This window comes from Bos indicus x Bos taurus, chromosome 22 (genome assembly GCF_003369695.1).
Source record: "Bos indicus x Bos taurus breed Angus x Brahman F1 hybrid chromosome 22, Bos_hybrid_MaternalHap_v2.0, whole genome shotgun sequence".
Taxonomy (NCBI): domain Eukaryota; kingdom Metazoa; phylum Chordata; class Mammalia; order Artiodactyla; family Bovidae; genus Bos; species Bos indicus x Bos taurus.
This window is the reverse complement of record NC_040097.1, coordinates 55,448,492-55,465,483: the sequence shown is the minus strand read 5'-3', so window position 1 is coordinate 55,465,483 and position 16,992 is coordinate 55,448,492. Positions and strand designations below refer to the sequence as shown.

The following is a 16,992-nucleotide window of genomic DNA, read 5'->3' as shown; positions in this document are numbered from 1 at the left end:
TTCATCAGCAGCAAAATGGATAAACAAATGGTGATATGTTCATAAGGGATAGTATTAATAGTGCAAATGAATAATCCTCCAATTATGTGACATGGAGTGATTCCTACAGACATAAGGCAAGAGTCAGTAATAACAACAAGACCAAGTCAAAAAATGCATACTGAATGACTGCATTTATATAAATCTCAAAAAGGCAAAATATATATATATATATATATACATATATATTATTTGAGAATATATAATTACAAAACAAAACTAAAGAAAAAGGTTAAAAAGTTGGTATCAGGAACAAGGGAATTTCTGGGTTTCTGATCTTTGTTTTAATCTGTATGGAATCACCTGATTATTCTTCTTCATAAAAACAAATTTAAGTTGTTATATATGTATCATGCATGTTTTATATTTTCCTTATATTTCATAATAATTAATTGAAAAAAGACCAGTATCTTCTAAACTCCCAAATAGCCCTCAGAATGAACTATCAGAGAAGATCCTGGTTCCTTTTGCAATTAACAAAACTCCCTAAATTACGGTTTTCCACCACCATCATATTGACTTACAGGTAAGTATGTTTGTTGAGTAAACACATGTGTGCTTGCATGCAGGAATCATATTCTCTTTCAATATAGAAAATATGGTGATTATTTTATAGAGTTCCTGGTTTTTGATTCGGTCTACAATTAATTCCTTTATTATATGCTGGTAACAATTCTGTACAAATTAGGGTTTAAGCACAATGACTAAAAGTCTATATTAATCTTTATTTACCACCTCTGAGTTATCCGCAAAATAAAAATACTCTCTTATTCACATGTACTTGTATCAGCATTTTGAATTTCCATGGAAGAAAAACCCCATACACACACAAAAAACGGACTCTCTGAAATTATTTGGCCTTGAAGCAACAAAGCTAGAAAGCCTAATTAGGAGTGTCAGATATGTTTTTAGATATCTTCCTTGGAAAACAACGAATATGACAGCTAGAATTGTGCAAAGGAAAACAAATGGAACAATTTATGCCAAGAAGTCAAAAGGGCCTCAAGTGTCATACCAGAGAGTAGAAATAGAAGAGAAAGCCTTGGTGCCGTGAGACAACAATAAAACAAAAATAAAAGCAAAAAGACAGCTCCTTAGAATCTTTTAAAAATGCTAAAATCAAATTTTAGCCTACCCCACTGAGGCAGCTAAAGCATGTATTTTTTCATTAACTTTTTTCCAGGTTTCCTTTTTTGCCCTAATCCTTATGTTTCCCATTTTTCTTAGTAATTTACATATAATCTTCCTGTATTATGGGACCCTAATCAGTTTTCTTACAAGTTAGGATAGAAAAAAAAAAATTTCAATCCATAAGTAGAATTTTCCTTCTGAGATACTTTTTCAACTGCTAGTTTTTTGTCAAATTAGAGATGACCAAAGGGCACAACGGTAGAATTTCCCATTTTTCCCCTCATGGTCGTTTCTTAGCAAATCTGAAGTTATCTGTGATGAATGGCAGAGAAGCAAAGGTTGCGGTCCCTTAGACACAGGATGGCTGTCATGAAGAACGAGTTCTTTACCTGGAAGGATATCAGAGAGATTCCCACACTCTTCAGGTTCTCCAGAAATAGACAGGCAGATGATATTAAATCCAGCCATGGGCAGCATCCCAACTCATTCAAGTCAAACTGATGAAATTAACGTGGGACGAGGTGGCAGCCACCCAAAGGCTTGAAGGAACTCAAGGATGAAATTGGAAAATCGTTGGCCAAGATGCTGGGTCCAACATTACAAACAGGTACCGCTGTCACCCTGGCAGATTGTGAATGTCATTCTCTTCATTAGAAGGGGTCAAGGGAGGACCTGGGAGCCTTAGGAAAGCAAGTGTCTCTTCCGCTTGTCCAATATCCAGTGAAGTACAGCATCATTAGACACTGAAACAAAAATAACCTTCTAGGGGAAAGACAATATGGTTTCTGCAAAGAGGAAAGCGTGAGTCACTGATTTATTATTGGTCTCCGAGGCACTGGGACAAAGACCAAAGGTTGGCACAGTTTAGGGGAGAGCTTTCCTAAGCACCATCATGAAACAGGATGTAAGGAGGTGATGGATATCTCAAACCATATGCACAAGACAAATAACTTCTACATCCCATCAAAAAAGAAAAATTCTAAGTACCAGCAAGAAGGGACAGTCTTTGAGACTTGAAGAGATCAGGTTGTGATGATAAAGGATCTACTGTAGGTGACACATTTAAAACATTACCATTTGATGGTACTGGGGAAAGACATGAAGGAAGTTCACTTGGGGAAACCTTTTTATTGAGCATGAATCAAGCGTCAGGTTTTGCACGAAGTAGTGTGTCAAGAGCAATGAGTAAAACCCCTTCTGCTCCCCAGTAACTCAGAGTCCCAGGCAGCAGTAGTGGGAAAGAACCTGCCTGTCAATGCAAGAGATGTAAGAAATGCAGATTCAGTCCCTGGGTTGGGAAGATCACCTGGAGAAGGGAATGACAAGCCACTCCAGTATTCTTGCCTGGAGAATCCATGGACAGAGGAGCCTGGTGGGCTACAGTCCACAGGGTCACAAAGAGTTGGACACGGCTGAAGCGACTTAGCACACACACACCATACAGATGATTCCAAGACCAAGATTTAAGCTCTCTGTTGGGACTTGTGCCCATTCATGACCGATGTCAACTACGGATGGAATCAGATAGTACAATCCGGGTCAGGCACGAACACATCCCTCAGGGCTACGGTTCACCAGGGAACTAGGTTCCTTGAGGCATAATTCTAAAACATACTACAAATCCCCTTGTTAAAATTAATGACAATTGCAATACGAACCCAATAAATCCTAAAACCCAATTTTATTGGTTTGCTCAGTGGAAAAAGATATGATGGATTTTAAACACATGCAATTCTAACATGAATTATTATCTGTCCTGACTTTGTGGGGAAGGGAAGCAGACATGATCGGGGTGTTTGTCATGACTATTAATACCATGTGAGGTTTTTAAAATGTGACACACACATAGGTACACATGTATGCATAAACTGCCAAAAGCCTCATGAAAAAAATTAACTTTTTTCACTATAATTAAAGAAAACTCAGCAATTGAAAAGAGAAAACTCGACCATGAATTTGAAGAACTCTACTGGTGTTATGGAATTCTCAACCTTGCTGAAAAGTTGAAGAATTCTCTCAGCTCAGGCAACAGTCTCCCAGATCTGAAGAATGATTTCAGCAACCTCAAGCCCAGGAGACCGAAGTCCCTCCTGCCAGTCAAATGCTTCTTTATTTCCAATCAGCTTTAAGCACCCACCTTCCCCCTTTCCTGCTTCATTAGCTAGGGGGCTGTCATTTCACAGAAGCGTATAATGTACATGTGCAGGGGAAGTGTTAGTGTTCTCTGGCATGAGAAAAAAAATTATTTGATGATCAGATTGCTCAGTATTTTCAAACTATTTAAGGCACTTCCATAGGAACTCCATGAAGCAGAATCAGAGCTGAAGAAGAGATCCACGCAAAGGCAGACAGTTTTTTCTAGTTTCTCTGATAAATCACATTCTCTCCCTTTTTTCTTTTCTTGTCCAATTTTTTTTAATGGCATATAATACCAGTCCTTTGCAATATCAAAGACCATTCAGAATAGAAACTGAAATCGGTCTGAGAGAGAGCACATTTCTCAGATGTCATATCACGTGAAAAATTCCTGCCTTCCTTGAGAACCACACTGGGAGGTGGGATTTGTCTCCTTTTCCGTTTTTTTCTGCCTTCGTAGCAGTGCTGGGCCCACAACATGCCTTCAGTGAGTGTGTGTGCTCAGCCACTCAGTCATGTCCAGCTCTTTGCATCTCCATGCACCGTAGCCCGCCAGAGTCCTCTGTCCATGGAATTTCCCCAGCAAGAATACTGGAGTGGGTTGCCATTGCCATCTCCAGGGGATATTCCCGACCCAGGGATCAAACCCGTGTCTCCTGTGTCTCCTGCATTGGCAGGCGGTTCTTTACCACTGTGCCACCTGAGAAGCCAACGAGTGTGTGTTCTGAATGGATTTCCTGCCCCTCTTCTTCCTGCTATTTCTCTTTCTAAAGAAAAACTAGGATCATCTTGCACTTCTTGCAGACTGAAGTTGAAAGGAAAAGAACTGGAAGCCTACCTCCAAGGCCTCACATCTGAAACCTAGGAAGCCCAGCACTGCATGTCAATATTTCCAGCTAAAGATCCCTGAGAAGGAGGTACAGTACATCACTGCATAAAATGAGAAGGAAAATGGTTATGTGTCTGTAAGTATGGGTGTACAAATGTCTTGTCTATCAAATCAACGAAGCTAAAACCTCTTGCGATGTCAAAGGCTAACACACAGACACACATGCCTGCTCATACTCTGCTAGGGAGAAAGCAAGCTATTTTTTAGAAGGAGAATTAGGAAACGAAGTATAAGAAAACATCATGAAAGATGATCACAACTCTTTGACTTCTAGGAATCTATTTGTAGGGGGAAACAGAGAATATGCACAAAGATTTAGCCTCAAAGCAAGCAGTCATATCTGTATTAGCTCCAAAGCAAAACAATCTCGTTGGTCAGTGGTAAGGAGGTAGTCAGGTTAATTATCAGATATCAAAATGATAGAACACTGTGCAGCTATGGAAAATGCACAGAATGCAGATTGACATGGAGAAATATTCACAATTTTGTGAAAGAGAACAGGCATGCTAAAATCAAAATATGTTTTTATATTAGGTAAATACATGTGTATATTTAAATATGTGTGCATGCTAAATCACTTATAGTTGTGTCCGACTCTCTGAGACCCTATGGACTGTAGCCCACCAGGCTCCTCTGTCCATGGGATTCTCCAGGCAAGAATACTGGAGTGGGTTGCCAAGTCCTTCTCCAGGGGATTTTCCTGACTTAGGGATCAAACTGTGTCTCTTACATCTCAGGCTTTGGCAGGGGGGTTCTTTACCACTAGTGCTACCTGGGAAGACCCACATCTAAATATTTCAATATGCATAACAAAATATGCATCTTCAGATGTTTGTAAAGGGCATCTTTTCCTTCATCCTTCTCCCTATCTGAATCTTCTGATTCTGGTCTATGATAAATGTGAATTACTTCTGAAATAAACATAGAAATAGACATTTAAAAAATCCTTATTATCTACATAGATTTTTTAAGAAAAACAATGTCCCTTTAACCATCTATAGCTGCTAGGTTAAACAGGAAGTCCTTGTGAGTTGGTACTGGATGGCAATGATAAGTTGAAACAGATAGGAATAATTCATAGTCAAAAAGTCATCTGATTATCATGTTTCATATCTTCATATAACTGTCAGATTTTTTACACTAAAATGTTCTTCCAATAAACCTAAAAATCAAAAAGCCAATACCAAGATTTTTCTCCATCTATGCATCTGATTCTCAGAATATGCCTTTTATTTTAGATCAAAGCATCAAAATTGTCTTTGATTCCAAACAACCATGTAGATCCAGCATTTGCATCTAAAGTCAACCTATTTATAATCACAGATGTTTTTTAATCCCTGATTTTCTTTTTATCACCATCATGCAGAGTGCTAGTGATAGTACAACTTGGACAGAAACAGCTCTGCTTTGTTTCGGAGGCAGTTTCCTTTACAGATGCAGGAAATTAAAAATGCAAACACCACAAGCCAGTCAATCAGGAAAGCAGCACTGTGAATGTTACGGCTCTGAGGGTACAAATCAGGGAATCAGTTTTTCCCTTAGCAGAAGTATGTTCACTAAGTAATTTGTTGTTTTCTTTAACTGGAATTACCCCCTTCCATTAGCTGGAGAAGTAAGTCCAAATTAAAATCGATATTTGTCAATTACCTGCTGGAGGTGCGCTCAAGCCTTGGGTTGGGTGGTGGTGGTTTAGTTGCTAGGTCGTGTCCAACTTTTGCCACCCGATGGACTGTAGCCTGCCAGACTCCTCTGTCCATGGGATTCTCCAGGCAAGAACACTGGAGTGGGTTGCCATTTCCTTCTCCAGGGAATCTTCCCAACCCAGAGATGGAACCCTGGTCTCCTGCACTGCAGGCAGACTGTTTACCGACTGAGCTACAAGGGAAGTCCCTTGGGTTAGGACCAAGCTCATCAGCTGTCGTTATAATCGCCATTATCTCACAGCGCTCAGAAGGCATAATTTGGGGTAGGGGAGATGTTGGAAACTCCTAGTTACTGTTGACATGAAGGCAGACATTGTTGAGGATTTTAAATTTACTGAATTATTCTCTTTTTTTTTTCAGTGAATTTTAATTTTTTCCTCGTTCTGGGAGGACTTGCTCAGCATACGGGATACAGTAGTGAATTATAATGACTTGGTCCCTGTCTACATACAGCTTACATCCTAGGGGAGGGAATGTTAAAGACTTGAGAAATCATAATCACAAATGTGACAAGCACTTCAGAGGAAGGGAATGGGGTCTGAGAAGGCGTAATGGAGAGGTTACACAGGTGAGTCAGGGAGTCTTCTCCAAGGAAGTAACACTCCAGCTGCTCTCCTCCTAATGTGCTTCTCTCCAGTCTGTTATCATCATCCTTTCCTAGTCCTCCTATTGTCTCCCTGGCCACTCCAGCTCAAATTTCTCTCACTGTGGGTTCCTCTTCTTCTATTCCAAACTCAGATTCTGAAGTTTTTCAGGTCTGAGATCTCCATCTTCTTCTCACTCCAAAGCTCCCCCTAAGGCAAGCCCTTCCACTCTGATCTCAAGCATCACCTACATTCAACAATCCCTAATTTAGTTTTCCAGTCCAGAACTCTTTTCCAAGCTTTGAATCCATGTGTCAGCTGCCTACATGACACCTTCATTTGCATCCCTCACCGTAATCTCAAATGTAACATAGCCCATGCTGAAGCTAAGATATTTCCTTCTAGCATCTTCTCTTTAGCCAGGTCTAGTTGGTAGCTGAAATACATCTTGAATTTTATCACATTTCCCCATCTACCCTACCATCAGCTCTTGTTTGGGTACTGCAAGCCTTTTCTCTTCTTGTATCAATTCTGTTCCCTTCCAATTCCTGTCTTAAATGGAAATCTTTCCTGATTACTCCTTGTTTTTAAAATTCTTTCACTGTTCTAAATATTGAATCTAAAATTGTTCAAATGGCTTCTAAGACCTTGCATGATCCATCCACTGCCTAATCTTTTGGTCTTATCTCATGCCAATCTTAGAATTATTCATTGTTCAATGAACCTCTTTCAGTTTTTAAAATTAAGAAGAAGAAAAAAAAAGGACCCTCATTTCTTAAAGACTTTGCATACACTGTTCCTTCCCTCTGGAACTTCTCAGATCTGCTTTATAGCATGAGTAACATACTGTTTTCTGTCTCAGATACCAGGACATTCAGCTTCAAGTAATAGATTACCTGGTGGAAGAAGTTTTATTATTAATAATTGCAATAAGGATACTTACTTGTACCTCATATCACAAAAAGTCTGGAAGTGGGCATTTCCAAAGTGAATACAATGTCACCCAAGACCAAAGCTTTCCCCTTTTCTGCTCTGCTCTTCTGTGCTTATCACTTTTTAATTTAGGGTCATCACCTCATGGCTACAAAGTGGCTGTGGGAGCTCCCTACATCATGGTCTGATACAACACAGTTTCTGCATTCATGGTAGAAAAGGGGAGAGAAGGCTCTCCTCTTGTGTATACCAACTCTCTCAGAAACCAAAACATTTGTTTCCCATTTTCTCCTCATCATATCTGTGTCATAGGGTGACTCTTAGCTGTCAGGGGGGCTGGTTAGATGAGCATCAGGAGACAGAAGGGAGATCATGATGGCTGGTGAATACATAATTAACTATGTCCGATGCAGCCTTCAGAGCACTTACCAAATTAGTAATCAAACAATTCAACAGGCAGGCACACTTTGCTCACCGTCTCCTCTGTGAGATCATATGCCCTTTGACTATGGGGAACACATCTGTTTCTAAGCCCAGCAGCAGTGCTGTACCTGATCTGTGTAGGAAGCAGCTGGTGGTGGGAGAACAGATGAAAGTACGAGAGAACAACAGAGGCAGAAACCAGGAACAAAATGGGGAGAAAACTCCCAGCACAGAACTCAAGCGGATGGTCGTCTCTCATACCTCCCAGCTCAACTCTGCGCTCCAGTTAATTTGCAAACAGTCTTTCATCAAAAAAGGGCAACTTTTGAAAGTGCTGCATTCTCTGCACCGTGAACACAATTTTCCTAACCTCTTAATCCCTGCCATGTGAGCAGACATGGGGACTATAGTTTACATTGAGATCTAGGAATGAATTCTTCGGCAAAAATATTTTAACCACTGTTATAGAGTTAGATGATCCAGAAAATTTTAAACTGCCTCAAGGACATGAATGTAAATCAGTTCTTGGCTAAATCACTCCAAATATCATTCAACAAGAAAAATTTATGAAAGCTAGAAAGTTATTTAAAAGAAGAGTCATAAAATTGGGGGTTTACATTTTCCATTCCTGAGAGCATCACACTAACGATAAAGAAGTCATCCAGATGACTGGATGAGGAGAAAGCAGATGCAAAGTGCCTGGAACTTGAAGGATGCTCGGCATAGTATTTTTGTTCTTATATCTGGACCACAGGAACCTGATTTACTCCTAACTTTTTCATGTCCTATATATGTAATTGTAGGCAAGTTGAATATATTCTTTGGCTCATAAATAGTATAGCAATCTTACACCACCTTCCAGTTATAACATGCAGTCACTCTACTATTTAAAAACTTAAGTTAATAAAAATTAAATGGCATTGAACACAGTCCAGAGTAGCCAACCTAATAAAACATGAAGGAATAGATTCATATTCCCAAGATGCAGAATCTGTTCATAGTTTCTGATGAGCATTCTCTCTGGTCATCTCAAAACACAAAGGGCACTCATTGATATACAAATACCACAAAATATTTTCTTAAAGAAAGTTGTGACACAGACAAGATGAGATTTCAGATTTTAAATATGGTTGTTGTTTGAAATAAAATTCCTTAAAAAGAGAAAATGACTTTAGCGTTGGCAAAGGGAGTCCCCTAAGAAAAAGATGTAAACAGATGGCTGAGAAAGATCACCCACATGCTGCACGCAGATCTTGAGGCGGCATTTCTAAGAATGAGGCAGCACTTCCCAGCCTGGGCCACAGCCCACAAGGATCCTTATTTAACCCACAGAAAGCAGAGGGTTTTCACCTCTAACCAAGAGGAACCTCAGCCTGCTTGCCTTACAGCGATCCAGACCAGTCTCCAGCACTCCCCAGCGTTCCAACAGAGGCTAAGTACCAATCGCTTGAGACAGGCAATCCTCTAGTAAATCAGGGTTTGAGATCAGCCCTGAACCAACGTCTTCCCATAAAAATGGGCTGTTAAGCCCCAGCTAAGCATATTAGGCATTCAATTTAATGTGTGACACACATCTGCTTCCCTTTCTCAGGGAAGAGAAGTTTCAAGATAACTTAAATCCTGGACTTAATCAAGGGGAAAAAAAAAATTTGGCAATGTTTAAAACTGAGCTTTAAAATACAACCCCAAAGAGAGTAAGGGAGACCATTTAGCTATAACTAATGAGATTATATAACACCTAAATCAAATACAGGTTACCTGAGCTGAAGTACTCCATCTTTTATCTGGGCCCATTCATCTTTCCATTTGATGCCATCGACACTTACCAAAGACTGTCATCTACCTCTGGCCCCAGGCACAAAACACAGGCAAAAAGGCAAATCTGGTAATCCACCCCCCTCCAAGCCCAAAGGCCACAAGAGGAAAACTCACAGATTTGTCTTTGACGAGGAAAGCGCAGCACTGAATCCCAGCCATCAACATTTTGTGTGGGTTCCACGCCACAGAATCAGCTCTGTTACGTTAAACAGAGGAAAAAGCAGGGTAAGGAGGGGAGACTCAGCTTCTTCTGGTGGGAAGAATGCTATGACCCACTGCAGGCGCATTCAGTATTCACGGCCAAGTCAGCGCTCCAGAGGACTCCTGGTGTGAGTGGTTTGGGGAGTTTGTTGTTTGGAGATTTTTTTTTTTTTAAAGCAAAACAATTACTTAGTTTTGGGCCTATTATCAAAATGTCACCTAAGGGGGCAAAGTCCAGAGAGATCCCCTTGCCTGAAGAAAAGGCACCGGCCTGGGAAACAACACTTACCTGTGGATACCCTGCAGGAGCCTGCGGTGCTTCCTGGACATCAAGGCTGAGCCACCCCAAGAAGCCTGTTGAGACAGTGATACAACCCAAACTGCATTATTTCAGTGGTATTTGTTCACCAGCCAGTTGTCATTTGATACTGTAAGTCAGTTTCAACCAATATGGAGTCTAGGAATTTTTAAAAAATTATTTATTTTTAATTGAAGGATAATTGGTTTCTACCATACATCAACATGGATCAGCCATAGGTACTCAGATGTTCCCTTCCTCTTGAACCTCCCGCCCACCTCCCACCCCATCCCACTCCTCTAGGGTGTCACAGAGCCCTGGTTTGAGTTCCCAATGGACTCTGGGAAATTTTGATCACCAGCAGTGCTCAGGTGATCTGAACCTCATTGCAACAGAAGGGTCTCCACTGATGCTTAGGAATTAAATCCCCACATTATAAAAAGACTGGTAAGTAACTCGTTGAGTTGCCTGTGGACAAAAGACACAGTCCACATGCTCTAAAATCTTAGAATCTAAAGTACACAATAGTCCTTCAATGTTGACAACTCCAACAAAAGTTAAGAAAGAGCCCAATATCATAAGAAAAGAAACGGCAAGACTGTGCACCATGGATGTGGAGGAGGAAGGAAATGAGAGGTCTCCAGGTTCTCAGAGCATTGCAAAAGCTGAGCTCACTGGTGGACAGCAAAGAGTGGCTGCAAGAGCAGCCTTCCCGTTCAGGGCTGGCCAGGGGCAGGAGAGAGAGCCACCCAGGCTGCACCCTTCAAGGAGGGGCTCACTTGCAGAGTTGGGCTCTTACATGACCCTGGGAGTGAATGTCTCATTAAGTTTTCAAGTACCAAGCTGACGTTCTTATTTCTCACACTGATTCTTCCTCCCTCCCCTCCAGGCTTACTGACTCTTGGATTTCCTTTCCTCTCCTTATTGTCAGCTCTCCTCTTCTTTGCTTGAAACAATTATCTGCCCAATGAACCCTAAGGAACCTCGACTGCCTCACATTCCAGTCCTGCTTGCCTGGACTAGACTCTCCAATGACCCCAGAAGTCCCAAAGGTTTGTGGGCCAAAACTGGTACACAGGCACATCCTCAAGATTCCCAGATAAGGGACTGATGATCAGGATTGTCAGTCAAGCCCCCTTGTCCCTGCCCTTGTCTCCCACCGTCATTCATGACGGACCATGTGTGACCCAGGCTGAGCTGTGGAGGCAACTGCCCTCAGGCTCTGGGAAAACTTGATCTGAACCTGCTAATTGAGGCCCCCCAGGCCTGGGTTTTAAGAACTTGACCCTCTCAAACATGATAATCACTTCCATTTTAGGTTCTTTTTACTTCTCGTATACACCCTAAACTCTAAGTTGCCTGCTTTTCTCAATTCTCTTATTTAACTTCTTGAGAACCTACCAGTGGCAACTAGGGGAAGGGTTAATCAGGAAGACTCAGCCACACCCAGTACCCTCACCCTTTCTGCCCAACTCACACAGCTGCCCTCCCTGCTGCCTCCTCCACTGCCCTCTGCCTCTTCTTCCTCCTCAAGAAGCAATGTTCTGCCCATCTTAGTGAGCTGGGCTACAGTTTTAAAATCCCAGGAGCTCTTTCAAGGCATCAGTTCACTGGTTTACAGGGTGCTTAGGCATGGTTGGGGGCTTCCCTGCTGGCTCAGACAGTAAAGAATCCACTTGCAATGTGGGAGACCTGAGTTCGATCCCTGGGTTGGGAAGATCTCCTGGAGGAGGGCACGGCAACTCACTCCAGTATTCTTGCCTGGAGAATCCCCATGGACAGAGGAATTTGATGGGCTATAGTCCATGGTGTCTCAAAGAGTTGGACATGGCTGAGCAACTCAGCACAGCACAGTATTGGCAGGGTTAGAAACAGCTAAGCCACAAATACATTCCTCAAAAGAACTAAGGAGAAACACAACACCCCGATGCCAGCGTCCTCCTTATACTGGCTTCCCTCTGTAACTTCCTCATTCCAAAGCTCACCACAGCATCAAACCAATGGATGTCACTACGGACCTCTGAGTTAGGAGCCACGGGGACCGTTTGCCTCTGTTTTTCTCTTTAAGTAACTAGTTAATAATCTTAAATTGTAGGGCTAATCTTGAGAGGGAAGTGGAGGCAGGGTGGAATGGAAAGACGGCAGCTCCTAAGAGCCCCGGATTTTCAGTGTAGTGTTAGCCATCTTCTCCAGGACGAGGACTTGGGATGGAACGCAGGTGAGACACCGCAGGAAGTGTGGCTGGGAGCGTGAGGATTTGCAGTGGCCGCAGCCTCTGCTTCAGAGAAGAGCTGGACTAGCCCTGAAATCCTGGTCTCAGGCAGAGGCTGCAATAACCCTGGCTCTCACAGCCAAAACTTTCAATACGACTAAGGTTTTTCTTATTCAGTTGTTTAAAAATGCATTGTGATTAACTAAATTTCAGACACTATCAGATGTAAGGGAACCGTTTTTTTGTGGGCTGCTGAGAAAGAAAAAAATATGACATCAATATACCAATTAGGTATATTAAAGATGTAAAAAAAATATTTTCAAAATAATAAGATACTGTATACATGCTGGCCAACTTGGTTTTAAGGAAAATGCAGAACAAGCAATCTTGATTTCATTTTTAAAAAGAAACCCAAGTAAATACCAGTTTTAAATATTTTAAAGGATCTTTAAAATACCCTCTAGAAAACTTCAAACAGGCCAAAGTTATCACTGTAATGTTATTAATTTTTTTATCTTTCAAATTAATAAACTTGGTATAGAAAGTTTCTTCAAGAAAAGTTACATGTTCCTGCATAGAATTTGTTCAGTGGGACTTCCCTGGTGGTCTAATGGTTAAGACTTCAGAGGACTTGGGTTCAGTCTCTGGTCTGGGAAGATCCCACAGGTGTGGAGCAGCTAAGCCCGTGCGCCCCAGCTATTGAGCCCATGTGCCTACAGCCTGTGCTCTGCGACAGGAGAAGCCGCTGCAATGAGAAGCCTGCAGACAGCAATGAAGAGGAGCCCCAGTTGCCACAACTAGAGAAAGCCCATGGGTAGCAACAGAGACCCAGCACAGCCAAAAAATAAATAAAAAATTTTAAATGTTCATTAACAGAATGATGTCTGTAATATTAGAGGGTGAGTATTGTCTCAGTGTTAGAGCCAATTTCTTTAATAAGTCACACAAACAGTTGTCAAATTTAATCGAATACTACAAACATGCAAACAGAACAATTTTCATGGTTCAAATATTTCCTTATAAAAGGGTTTTCTTAAAAAATTCAACCTCTGATTTTTAAAAAATCTAGAGAGGTTTTCATTCACATCTTTTCAATCACAATTCTCTCTAAGCCCCATAAATCTCTTAACATCATTCCCAATTTGGAAAGTGCTATAGTTACTCTGTTTTACATAAACTATATAATCCATATTTGATGTTTCTTTTATGAGAGTAGAATGTTTAAGTATAACTGCTCATATATTTGATTTTGCCCCTATTTCCACAGTCACAAAAGTACTCACTTCATATTATCTTTCAGGACATAATGTATTATTATACTTCTAAGTCTATAAAAATCAGTAACATGTAAGTTGAAATGTGAACAGATACAAACCCTACAATCTCATTGAAAGAAGTCACAAATAATTTACCTGACATATTGCCATTTGCATACTAATCAAGCCTGTAACTCTAGAGAGCTTCAGATGACTTCTGCTGCTTTTACCAAATAGTAGTATACATTCAATGAAAGCTTTGAGTTGCTAAAAAGTTCTTTTGATATTATATCATAGAAACCTTACTTTCAATCATCCAAACTATAAAATTAGGTGTAGGTGTATGCCCCAAATGAATGTTCAGTGAGTCAAAAATATTGTCCTTTCGTTGTCTGATAAGGAAGGTATGAACTCACTGGAGGAGAGTTTCCTGAAGTCTCATCTTCAGGTTCAATGGTTCTTTCTACCAGGTTGAATCAAACTAATTAACTGCTGGTGTCATCTACAAACAAAGTCAGAAAGCTCAACAAGCATTCTTAACCAGCTAAACTCAATTTTTTAACCCTGAATAAGTAGAATTTTAAGTTACTTTTAATTAAGGAAAACTATATTATGAGCAACCCCAGGACCTACAGAACTAATCACACAAAAAGGCCAACCCTTTAAGTTAGAAAATTATAAAGAATATATATTATCCCAGTCACTCTCCAATAGCTATCTATGATAGACCCAGATAAAAGCTGTTTTAATTACGGCATGCAGTGCACCTATGCAGCTTTTGGCATTTTCCAACTGACTGGAATCACAGAACATTAGAGCTGCTGCTGCTAAGTCGCTTTCAGTCGTGTCCGACTCTGTGCGACCCCAGAGACGGCAGCCCACCAGGCTCCCCCGTCCCTGGGATTCTCCAGGCAAGAACACTGGAGTGGGTTGCCATTTCCTTCTCCAATGCATGAAAGTGAAAAGTGAAAGTGAAGTCGCTCAGTTGTTCCCGACTCTTAGCGACCCCATGGACTGCAGCCTACCAGGCTCCTCCGTCCATGGGATTTTCCAGGCAAGAGTACTGGAGTGGGGGGTCATTGCCTTCCTTTACTGACCACAACAGGCATTTATTTCCCTCTTTACAAATGAAACCAAAACCCAACGAGCTGGGGTCACAATGAAGAGGAGGCAGGTTTGAATCCTAAATCAGCCTCTCGACTCCACAGTGTGGAAGGGGTCCCCCATACTGTGCTGTCTTAATGACAGTAGATCCAAGGAAATTATCCAGGAGAGAAGAGGAAATAAGAGGAAACCTGGAAAACTAAGACAAAATACCCATCGAGTCTTGGGTAGCTTCTTCCTTATTACCTAACAGGATATGACATGTTTATCTCCCTAATCGGAAATATTCTTGCTTGCGCTCAGTGGCTCAGTCGTATCTGACTCTTTGCATCCCTATAGACTGCAGCCCACCAGGCTCCTCTCTCCGTGGACTTTTTCAGGCAAGAATACTGGGGTGGGCTGCCATTTGCCTTCTCCGGGGGATCTTACCCACCCAGGGATCAGGAGGACACACATCTCTTGTGTCTCCTGCATTTGCAGGTGGATTCTTTACCACTGAGCCACCTAGGAAGTCCCAATTGGAAATATATGTACATTTAGATACAAATAGTTGGAGAGCTCATATCTAGCTCCTGAGAGTATGAAAAACTTCCCACCAAAGCTGCAGAAAGGCTACACAGTTTAACAGATGGGCACACAGGGGTGAACTTACGTCTACATGGAGCCAGAGGCCGTGCCTCTCGCAGATGTCCGCTATCTCATCCAGAGGATCGAAGGCCCCCAGCACGGTGGTACCAGACGTGGCACACACAAGGAACGGAGCTGCACCCTGCGAGAAGCACCCACACGTCAGAGTTCAAGGATCATCATCATCACCACAGAATCCGTGGCACAGTTATACATCTGGACATTTATGTGGTTTCTTTGGAGACAAACATTCATTCAGTGAGTGTGTTTACATTTTTCCATCACATGGCCTCTGCCTGATATGATAAGTCACTTCAGTTGTGTCTGACTCTTTGCAACCCTGTGGACCATAGCCGGCCAGGCTCCTCTGTCCATGGGATTCTCCAGGCAAGAATACTGGAGTGGGCTGGCATACAAACAGCTTAAGAAAACAGAAAATGCCATGATAATAGACTCCTTTGTCCCAACTCCACATGCCTTCTTATTCTCTCTACTCATTTTCTTTCTTAAGTCTTCTCTAGCTTTCCCAGATAGAAAGTGAATAAGCTAGCAACTAAGATTTGGTGCTGCCAAGTAAATAAATAAATTAAAAAAAGAAAGAAAGTGAATAAGTTGAACTCCCATGGCAAAATGGCTTGCTCTGTGGTTCCTAATTCCCTCCCAGGGAGACCCCCTTAGCAGCTCCAAAACAGGAAGGAACAGGCCTGGGAGACAGACCACAGCCCCAGGGGCAGGCCTCCCAGGCCTGTCTGCTGGTCACCTGGTAGCTACAAGGCAAGGGATGTGCTGGGGACAAATCTGGTGACAGAGGGGATACGGTAACCTCACTGGGATGCACTCCCCAAATGACAGCCGTGATAGAGAAAATTATTAGAATGTGCTGGAGAAGAGGACCTGTGTCTTTCTGCCACGATAATTCCTCATCTAGCCCACAGCTGCATCTTGCAGAGGGAGCAGGTACCGTGAGAAACGGGAGGAAAGGAAGAATGTGGGAACAGGAATGCTAACTCCCACCAAGAGAGCCCAGCAGGCGTCCTGGCCCCATGAGAGGTTTTATGGCAGCCATGAAGAAGAGAGCACAGGAGGCTATTTCCAGACAGAGCCATCCCAACGTGCTGGCAGGGGTGTGCTTCTCTGTGGGGAAGTGCCTTGAGGGGAAAATCTGCAGACAAAGATGGGGGTGGGGAGCGAAAGTAGAATCCTGATCCAGAGCACCAGGAGTCAGGGACAACGATGCTTACTTGTCAAAGTCATTTTAGGATGAGTCCTTTTCCCCTCAATTTTGTCTTGAAAGACACTTGTTCTTATAATATATTTTATGTCCCATTTAACAACAGGGGTGTTCTGCTTGAACCAGATTCATTCCAATTTAGCTGACCTTTGACAGAAAGATGTGACTTCCTGGCTTCTAGATGGAGGCCATCTAGAGCAAGGATGCTTAGCCGCCATCTCCAGGCTGAAATGCACAGGAATCATGGTGATGGTCCACAGCGGATCCACCTGCCGGGTGGGGAGGTGGCCGTGACCTGTGGAACCCAGCCCACTGAGCCTCTTGGGAGCAGGGCCTGTGGCTGACAGAGCCCCTGGGAACCACGGGCTTCAGGGCTTCTGTCCTGTAATCAACTACCAACGGATTAT

General features: G+C 42.2%; 1 protein-coding gene across 3 annotated transcripts in view; it reads right to left on the bottom strand.

The window, feature by feature from the left end:
• GADL1 (glutamate decarboxylase like 1) overlaps window positions 1-16,992 on the bottom strand; it is a 194,252-nt gene that overhangs the window by 116,117 nt on the left and 61,143 nt on the right. For all 3 annotated transcript variants that reach the window (XM_027523277.1, XM_027523276.1, XM_027523278.1), the window contains exons 9-11: window positions 15,380-15,496; window positions 10,147-10,211; window positions 9,771-9,852 (exon numbers count right to left, since the gene is read on the bottom strand). In XM_027523277.1, the coding sequence (XP_027379078.1) occupies window positions 9,771-9,852; window positions 10,147-10,211; window positions 15,380-15,496 (264 nt within the window). The remainder of the gene's footprint in view (window positions 1-9,770; window positions 9,853-10,146; window positions 10,212-15,379; window positions 15,497-16,992) is intronic.